General features: G+C 54.1%; 1 protein-coding gene across 1 annotated transcript; it reads right to left on the minus strand.

The window, feature by feature from the left end:
* Positions 1–6613: 6613 nt before the first annotated feature.
* LOC113206912 (uncharacterized) lies at positions 6614–9189 on the minus strand. The gene is made up of 4 exons (XM_052265875.1): positions 8764–9189; positions 8088–8161; positions 7468–7909; positions 6614–7385 (listed from the first exon to the last, which is right to left on the minus strand). Exons 1-4 carry the CDS (start codon positions 8893–8895, stop codon positions 6747–6749), a joined length of 1287 nt encoding a protein of 428 aa, XP_052121835.1. The 5' UTR covers positions 8896–9189; the 3' UTR covers positions 6614–6746.
* Positions 9190–9918: the final 729 nt, after the last annotated feature.

Below are 9918 nucleotides of genomic sequence, written 5' to 3' on the forward strand. Positions count from 1 at the left end.
CTTTCTCCTCCCTCCCACACACTCCGTCGGCGAGGAAGAAAGCTCTGCCTCCGTGCCCGCCCGGGCAAAAAGGTTGCTGTGAATATCTGATGACGCCGCGCCACGCCGCGCCACGCCTCCGCGATGTCGCATAAGCACGCGGACGTGTAGGAGGTTGAGGTCCCAGGGCAAATCACGCAGTGTCGCGTATGAGCGGGAGCTGCTGGAGGGGAGCGGGAGAGAGGCAGAGAGAGCGAGAGAGGGAGAGAGAGCAGTTCATCACACAGAGCGGCTCCTTGAGTATGGAGCCTCCGGGACTCGCAAGGCGGTCGGCGCGGTCGCATGACATTGTCCTGCCTCCGACACGCCGACACAGCCAGAGACACTTCGCCAGTCGGCCTGGACTGAAACTGCTAGGAACTACATAGGAACTGCAACAACTGGCCAGAGGCTCACGTTCAGCAGCTTCACGCCGTGCAGATCAAACGCGCGAACCAACCCCGTGCGTAGGTACGACTGGGGACTCATCTCTGCTGCTGCTTCGCCATCGTGAAGGCGCCTAATTCAAACAGCAGCAGCAGGAGAACGAACAAGACGGAGGCGCTTTTCATTATTTTCCCAGTGACGTCTGCTCGTCGCGTCCCGTCGCGCTCGCAAGATGGAGTACAAGAGGTAGCCCCCTCCACTCCCCTTTCCCTCCCCATGCGCGCGCTGTTGCGCCCCCGGGCCGGGAGCGGCGGTGGCGGCGGCGAGGCCCCGAGCAGGCAAACAATAAGGTAGCAGTAAAAGTGAAACAACGGAGCTGCAGTCTCAAGTATGCAAATGCCTTCGAATGTGAACGCTAGCCCCATCTCTGTCTCTCTGCCTGTCTCTCTGTGTCTCCCTCTCTGTGACTCTCTCCCACCCCAAAATCTCTCTCCTCTCGCTCTCTGTCTCTCTCACCCTTCTTTGTCCCCCACTCTTAGTTCCTTACAAACAGCAGTGTTTGTATTACGAAGAATTTGTACCGTAAAGGATCTAAAGCAGCCATACTACGAACGATTTTCCATCATATTACGAGCAGCCCCCATTCGTAATACGAAAAGCCTCGTTTGTAATACAAACCAGTCTTAAACAATTTGTTTGTAATACGAATGCTCCAAATCATTTGTACGTTACGAAGAGCAGTTAGTTGTTCGTAAGGAACTTACAGTGCCGCCACCCCCAAAAATGACCCCCCTGCCCTACCTCTCCAGCAGCAGCCAGCAGCCCATAGCACCCGCTGCCATCGAGGTGGTCATAATCGATTGAAAGTGAATGACATTATCTTTGCTGGCCGGTCCGCCTCCTCGGAAAACTTTGGAATAAGTTTTCTTTTCGTTCCGATCACCTCCCCTCCATTCATCCCCCGCGGACCTGACGCGCGGCGAGGAGTATTTAAATGCCCCGCCGTCATTGTCGCCCGCCTAATTGATGGGGGAGGGAGGGGCTTTCCGTCCCCTCGGCGGCGACTTGGAAATAAAATATTGAAATGAAATAAAAAGCTCGGGCCCAGAGGAGGGGGTGAGGTTGGGTACAGCGAAGTGTAGAGAAAGGGGGGAGGCTGCAGCCTTTGCAGCCCCCAGCCCCCCCTTTAGCTCTCGCAGGCTTTCGCCTCGGCTTTGGCCCCAACAGGCCCCCGGGGAGCGAGGCCTGGCCAGCATGCATATTTATGGCGCCGAGCGCGGCACTGACTGCTGCGAGTGCGAACACCTTATTCGCACAACACCTGCCAGGAATCCGTCATTATGTGCAGGGACGGCGCCATTTCGGAAGTTATGAATTTCTTTTACGGGCATTGCGAGGTAGGGAGGTTCCTAATTTTCTCTGCTATCACTGCTATTTCTTCACATTTCTCTCAGAGACTTGCTAAAATTTGGTACTCGCGAAGAAAATGATCGAAATAACTTGCAGCATTTGACATCGACATCTCTGACCGCCTTAAGTATGATTAAATTAAAAGATGAATCGTGTTTCAAGGACCAAGGACTTGCTCTGTTGTGAGTGAATATTTTGTAGGACGGCTCTGCTCAGTGCTGCTGGCCGCAAATACGTCGTCATGTTTGCCTGGACGTGGTTCGTGGTTGTCCCTCTGATTGTGTCATTCGGCTCGTTTTAAAAACCGCAAGGCAATGAGGCAAACGAGTAGTGGACATAAGATGGACCCCCCACAGGCAAGTACAATGAGACTTTAATGCCCTTTCGTTTAATTTAACAAAACAAATAAAAACGCGGTAGGATTGCCGTGATCGAACGAATCAGATGAACTCCAACCTCAAAACGAACAAATAAACGAGGTCTAAGAAGAAAAGGAGTGATCTACCGACGGGCACTATCGATGCTATCACGCGGAGTCGAGAATAAGTAGTAATTACCCTGGTAATCACCAGCAGCTGGGTGGGATATCGCAAGGGAACACGTAGAAAACAAGAAGAAAACAAGAGATTGGTAAACTGTACGTCGTTTTACGATCGACCAACAAGAAATCAAATTGAAAGGTCAGGAAAAGGGGGGGAGCACTCGTACAAGAAATAAACAGCAGAAGTCAATGAAATGGGCACCCTGCCGTGCAGTGGGAGGAAGTGACACAAGAGCGGTACTGATTTGTTATGTGTGCGGGCCCCCGTAATACCCCATTATGGGGGAGGGAGAGAGAAAAGCGGGGAGCGGGGCAAGGGAGTCAATTGAATGGGGCTCCACCTCAAAGTCCGAGTCCGTCTGACCAGAGTATGACCACCCACGAGCACGGCACCCGAGTGCGTCCTCCGCACCTCCCCCCGCACGGCGGGTACCGGCGGGTACCGGTGATGCGCTCTGAGTGCCCAGGGCCGAGGCGAGGCCGCGACAGTCCACTGCCCGGCAAACTTTTCACATATGTCGTCAGCTAGCTGGCTGCTCTCAGCAAAAAAAAAAAAGAAAGAAAAAGACAGATGGTTGTCCTATAGGTAATTAATTGCTAATAATCAATAATAAGCCTTATTGATACCGGAGCGAAAGAGAGGGAAGAGAGGTGGGAAAAAGAGAGGGGGGAGGGAGAGAGAGATGGAGGGACAGAGAGAGAGAGAGAGAGAGAGAGAGAGAGAGAGAGAGAGAGAAGGGGGCGGGAGGCAGAGGGCGTTATGACGCTTACCGTCGGTAAATAAAGAGACAACTTCCCTCTCCCATTCATACAGAAGCAGCAGGCCACACCATGATTTATGTTGGGCCCACCTCCTGCCCCCCACCACCACCACACTACACATCTCCACCACCCTCCGCCACCCACGTCTTGCCCGCCCCTTCTTCCGCGTGTCTGCGAGTACACTACAGTTTCGATCGAGTCAACACACCATCAATCCTGTGAGCAGCGCGCACAAGAGAAAAAGGCGCCCGAGAGATGAAGAACGAAGCGGTACGGGAAGAGTACCAGAAGGAGAGGTCCGGGGGTCGGCTAATTATTGATCACTGTTGAGACGTGCGAGGGAACGGGCAGAACGGGACGGGACTCGGCAGCTACCCGAACACCCTCCCTCTCTCATTATTTCCGATTTCCCCCAGGACCGAGGGGTCGACACTCAGATTTTTGGGTGTGCATGGAATATGTGAAATATTTGTGGAATAGTACCTGGAATATCTGGACATTTTTTGGAATATCTGGAAACGTTTTGGTGGAATATTTGGAATACATTTGGAATATCTGCAATATTTTTGGCGTGTTTTCCAGTGTGTACATGGAATATCCAAGTACAGTCATTGTCCCTAAATTCGGACGGTTTTTGAGGAAAAACGCCTGTGATATTTAGAATTTTTGAAATATGAAAAATCGCTGGGGATTCTAGAATCCTTACGTCGAGACGCACCTACCACTCTCCGAAAATATTTTTTCGCGCTAACGGTATAGGGGTGAGGGCTGTTTGAATCGTGTCCGTATTTAGGAACCAATGCGTCCTAAATTCGGACAGCTTTGAAAAATTATGAAAAGTGAAATTTTTTGGGGGGGTGTAGAAACTTCATGAAAAAATTTGACCTTACCCTACCGTCCAAATTTTCGTATCTGGTATAGTCTAGTCGCCAGAACTGCTTAAAGATCGCTTTTAATGTGCCCTAAATTCGGACAGTTGCCCCTTTTGCATGTAAAAGCCTATGTCCGAATTTAGGGCGCATTGCAAAAACGCTTCCCAAAACTAAACCGTGCGACGAAAAATCAAAAACTTGGTGTCATATTGTAGATAAAAGAACCAAGTTTCACATACGTTGTGGTCAGAATAACCCGGGCTTACACTGTTCGGAGCCCCAAATTCTTGCAAGACACATTTAAAAACGCCTGTTTTTGGGGGCTAAAAATACAAATTTCAGGAATTTCTGGAGGAAGCAATTTTACTCACACATTTATTTTTTTGGCAGAAATGGAAACTTGGTGGTCTTACCTTCCCATCAAACCCATAGAAGTTAAATTTTGTCAACGCATAATGGATTTGGAGGCGACAATAGTGAAATACGGCAAAATGTCCGAATTTAGGGCGCAAGTCCGAATTTAGGAACAATGACTGTAAGTGGTTACAACCCTCGCCCAGGACACTCAACACAATCATTTGATGCTCGAACAAAATTATGGTGCTTAAAATCGAGCTTGCAGTAAACAAGGTCCCTTGACCCACGATTGCAGTGTAGTTGCACGCTGTATATCATAGCAATAGTTTTGCCAAATGTTTACCCTGTTCCTTTGCCGCGCTGTGGCGCGTAAGTGCTGCTGGAGTCGAGTTGGGGATGTTGTGTGCAGTGCGAATGCCGCGCTGTTTTGCCCTGGGCCATGGCCGTGCAGAGCGGGGCCAGGGCCGTGGAACGGCTTCCACCTCCAAGCTCGCAAGGGCCCAGGCTGACCCTTGTACACACCGGCCGTTAGCTCAACAACAACGCCTGGACTCGCGTAAGAAGGTAGCCCAGGTTTGCACACCACGGAGCACTCCCGCAGGTCGGGTTGGCTGGCGCGATGGGGGTGGGGGTGGGGGTAGGTCAGGGGCGAGGCGGTCCCTGGTCGACCGGACCTTATCACGGCAAGTTTGTCATTCAAGTGCGTATAAGCTTGAGGTAACCCTGTGCAAACCCGTGGCTGACCTGCAAGTATGATGAGGTATAGATAAGTAGTGTACAAACACTTCCAGAACTTGCTAGACTCTTTCTTGTGTCGGGAGTACTATAGGCTGATTCTCTCCGCGCACTACCACTTCCAAAGTTAGACTACCACCGCATCCACGCTCACGCACGGGTTGCCTACACTTGCTCGGGTAAGCGGCCTAGTCAGCAAGGAGAGGCACACCCGCCGGCCACCTCGACGCATGTCGACGGGGCTGATCTCCCACTTCTTGGTCTATGATCCGGGGTCTGGCACGAGAACCCTCACAACACGATCACGATACCGCCCACTCATATCACGGCGGCACTCATTTTGCCTACCAGCAAAGTGCGTCCTCTGATACTTGGACCAAGTAGGGGAGGCCGAGGCGCCTTGGGGGTAGGCAACCCATCCGGCACGCGCGCCCGAGGAGCGGCCCGGGGCAAGGCGCGCGAGTGTGGGGACGCGACCTGCGGCCGGCGGGGCGGTGCTGGGGGTGGCGGGGGGCATAACTACCCCCCCCCGTCCAATCCCGGCGTGATGGCGAGGAGGCGAGGCGGTACACATGGGGGACGCATATTGAGCACGGCATGCGCCTTGATCATCAGCTCTCCACGCTCGAGCAGAGGGCGGTACGGCGGAGAGCAGGGCGCGCAGAGAGACTCGAGGGACGCATACCTGTTCCGAGTGGCGTGGCGTGGCGTGGCGGCGGGGAGAGCGTGCTTGTTACACCGGCACCGCTCAGCCAATCACGCAGAGTGGAGTTTGCATCCCCAAGCCGGGCTGAGGTGAGGGAGAGCAAGCAAGCTTGTCGCGCTCATCGGCGGCCTCGAAGCCAAGTGCGCTGCGGGTCACACCCCAACAGTTTGTAACTAGCTGCATCGACTGCGAGCGCGCGCGGTTTGAAAGGTGGTGGTGAGGAATCACTTTCGACCGCGGGGAAAAGGATCCGGAAAGAGAAAACTGGACGTACTTTATTTATCCAGGACAAACAATAATACTTGATATTGATGTGGCGATATGAGGTACTATGCAAAAATCTGCAACAACAAAAAATACGCGTGATAATGTGAGGTCCGTTTCCCGCTCACACTGGTTGGTCCACTGGTTTCGTGAATAAGTAGCTCGGGCTCCGTGCTTTTTCATTCCATGCCCTTGGCCCTGCCCCGCTCCGCCCCCACCCAACCCCTTGCTCTTCGACCCTGTAAGACGCATGGCGCCGGCCGGGGTAAGAATGGTGCCATAAAACACGCTTATGAAAAGCCTGTAAAAGTGTGGCAGTGCGGCGGGAGTGCGGGAGAAGAGATGGGAAATGCTGGAAATATGTTCAGCAAGCCGTCTGCAGTTTCGAGAAAGCCCGCCCGCCCGCCTACCACCCACCCGCGTCCGCCCCTGCCCCGCCCCGCGCTTTGCGCCTCACGTCCTGGTGACACTTCTTTTGTAGCGCCTCGTATCAAAGGGCCACTCACCACAGCTTCCTGAAAGGAAAAGGGGAAATGTGGGAAATTTTAGTACACGCACCCATACGTTTAAAAAAATCACTGATTATTTCCTTTCCTGAATTCATTCAACATTATAATGTTTTAGCGATACTTGACTCAAAGTAGTAGTCGATTGCTCTAAAAGAAGATTACATCGTTTGTTTAAAATACATAGGCTAATTGTACAGCTCTTCCTTCCAGATCTTGCCCACCATCAGCTCCGGGTTAGGCTTTTTCTCCTCGTGGAAGCAGTCGTACTCCACGCCGTCGCACAGGTCGCAGAACACCTCCACGGTCACGGGCAGCGCGCGCCGCACGGCGTTGCACTGCTTCTTGCAGGCGGCGGGCGCGTGGCTGATCAGGCCCTGCATGTCCCTGCCCAGCACGACGGTCTTGAGCACGCGGAGGCCGCAGCCGCCCAGCACGGCGGGCAGGTCGCTGCAGGACAAGGGCCACGGGAGCTTGCCCGGCGTGCCCACTGTGAGCTGCAGCACCTCCAGCGAGCCCGCGTTGGCCAGCAGCATCGCCCGCAGCACCCAGCTGCTGGGGGTCATGACGGTGAGCCATTGCAGGCCGCCGCCGTGGCCCGGAGGCAGCGGCGGCAGAGAGAACTGGGGGGAGGCCAGGGCGGGCTCACGGCTCATGTCGCTCATCATGAACATCCGCTTGAGCAGCGGCATGGAGTGGATCACCTGCAGGTGGGCCTGGAATCGGACACAAACCTGCAGCTCCTGCAGCGTGGGCGCGGCGACCTGCAGCAGCTTGAGGCTCCAGGCGGGGTCGTCGTCGCACTTCAGGCCGCTAATCCTGAATATCTGCAACAAAAAGAAGAGTGTTCAAAAGTCTGGAACGACGCCAATCGCTGTCTGAGCATTGAATGTAAGAAGAATCACTTACGCCTTGCGCTTCCCGCAGGGCAGTCGCCTTCTCCACGGGCTTCTCGTTGGGCTTGTGCAGACAGAGGTCGTTGACGTCGAGCTCCCGCATCCACTCCACGTTGGGCACCCCGGCGAAGACGGCTTTGGTCGACAGCGCGAGCCAGACGGCCTCGATGAGCGGGTCCTTGTCGCGGTTCCACACCATTCCCTTGAGCGAGCACTTGTCGCCCTTGAGCGTCACCTCCCAGGACTTGCCGGCCAGCATGGTCATGGCCTGCACGGCCTGCTCCGACGTGCACTTGTCCGGCAGGTCCTCGAGCTGGTCCGAGGCCCTCGGCAGCACGCCCTGGAGGTGGCGCCTCAGGGCCTTGGTGACGGGGAGAATGTCGTGCTCGCCGTGCTTGCACTCGATCGTGGCGGCCGCGCCGCACTCCGAGCACCACATCATTACGGGGGTAAGGCTGCGAAAGGACAAGTAAAGCGTCCGTCAAGCTCTCAATTAAATATTGAACAACTGGCCCATGCTCTACGGTTAGAATATGAATTTGTTAAAAATAAAAAGTGTTGCACTGTCAAAACTGACTTCAGCAAGCGAGTCTATTTCACAAAGAAACTGAAGATTGTTTTCTATTCACTCACTTATTATCGCATTGACACATCAGCCGGAGAAGATTATAGTTGTTTGGAAGCGCCTTGGGAGCAGGTTTAAACGCCTGGAAATAATTTACATAACTGTCAAAATCTGTGAAAACGTTTCAAACAGTGCAGGAATCAATGGCTGAATAGAGAGCCTACAGACCCCTCAAAACAACTTCCACCCTCACGAAACAATGTATGCTCCTGAGAAATTAACTGCGGGACCCTCTGTATCCTAGAGTCTACCGACAGGCACTTAGTGCTCAACATTTACTGATTGTGAGGCACTGATTGTACAACACTAATAACTGCAACGTATTGGAATCCTCAAATAACAGTGTGGCAAGCCTTGTTTCACAAGACAAACATTTACGGAACTCTCAGGTACTCTTAAAGCTGTTTCACTAAACTGAAGCGTGTACATGCTTTGAAATACAGTTGTGATCACTATCTATATTCTGCGAGGACTTACAACTGAGCGTTCTACACAAATTTTTGTATATGCATTGATAGAATACAAAGATTCTGCACGACACCGCCATATGTTTGCTTTTGCTATTGTGATAGAGACGAGGCGGCCCCTTGTGTCAAAGTCAGTCATGATTCACATAAAATGTTTTGTGTCACCAATCACGGGCCTGTTTTTTTCGGCCTGGAACTACATCGACTGACAACTCACCCTGCGGCAGGTCGGGCACTCCCTCTTGTCGCTCTTCTGGAGGCACTTGAGGCACACGGTGTGGCCGCACGGCACCATCTTCGGGACGTGCTCCCCCTGGTCGTAGTCCTCCATGCAGATGTCGCACTCCATGGCGGCGGCCCTGATGTCCTCAGTGGCGACGAGTCCCGGACGGAGCTGTGCGGCCTTCTTGGCTCGCGGAAAGCACTGCAAAGTGCGAAAGGAGGGCGGAGGGCGTCACTGTCGGGGCTGAGCACTGCTAGGTAGTCCTTCGGGCGGCGTCCTTCCACAACGAGCTGCAGCCTTGGACTGGCTGGCGGGGGCGGGGAGGGTCGTCCCGTCACGTCGACCTTGGGCTTGGAGCGACAGCGGCCGCCCGCCGCCACCCCGCCGGCCGGACCGGAGAGGAGCTCAGCGTGCGGCGAGAGCGGGCGAGCGGGCGAGAGGGAATAGCCCCAAACACCCGACCCCCGGCGCGGCCTGCGCGGCCCGCGGCCCCCCGCTCCGTTGCTCGCTACCTGCTCCAGGGACCAGCGTGTAAATGGCGAGCAACAACAAGGATAGTAACATGCAAAGGAAGATTTCGATGAGGGGCGGCGCGCTCCAATAGCGCTCCCCCTAAGTCCCTTGGCTAGAGCGCGGCGACCATCGCCAAGGATTCGGTTCGGAAGAGATCCAGGGATTACGGAACGGGTGCACGGTGTACTTATTTTTTTTTCGCCCGATAAACTCGCGTCAGAGAGCGCGAGCGCCGCCGGGGAAGTTCGGTACGAATGAAAAGCTGGAAGACGGACTAGCAGCCTCGGCTCCAGCCTCTGCTGGGCGTTCACTGGTCTGGAAGGGAAGACTCGGAAAGCAACACGGAGTCGGACACCTCGAACGTAAAGGTGCCAGCACAGAGAGGAAAAATAGGGGAGAGGGGAAATAGAGAAAAGCCGGAGCGCCTTCGGCAAGGTCGGCACATTAAAGCGTCATCCCGGGTAAACAATAAAGTCCCTGTAAAGTAAGAGAGGAAAGGAGGAGGGACGTCTCTGAGTTTGCTGTGCACTTTTGATTTGCTACTTCCTCAGCAAGAGATAGAAGGCGCTTAAAACTATGGCTGACGACGACGACGCTGCCTGGGGCGGGGGTGGTCGCCGCCGTGTCGACGGGGGG

Source organism: Frankliniella occidentalis, unplaced genomic scaffold (assembly GCF_000697945.3).
Source record: "Frankliniella occidentalis isolate FOCC.00 unplaced genomic scaffold, Focc_3.1 Scaffold32, whole genome shotgun sequence".
Lineage (NCBI taxonomy): Eukaryota > Metazoa > Arthropoda > Insecta > Thysanoptera > Thripidae > Frankliniella > Frankliniella occidentalis.

What these genes read in the sequence shown, in the direction of transcription:
- LOC113206912 (XM_052265875.1), bottom strand. Translation starts at nt 8,895, where the DNA reads ATGGAGTGCGACATCTGCATGGAGGACTACGACCAGGGGGAGCACGTC. An exon ending in ATGTGTCAATGCGATAATAA is followed by an intron (nt 7,910 to 8,087) that starts GTGAGTGAATAG and finishes GTCCTTTCGCAG; the next exon opens with CCTTACCCCCGTAATGATGT. An exon ending in CCCTGCGGGAAGCGCAAGGC is followed by an intron (nt 7,386 to 7,467) that starts GTAAGTGATTCT and finishes TTTTTGTTGCAG; the next exon opens with ATATTCAGGATTAGCGGCCT.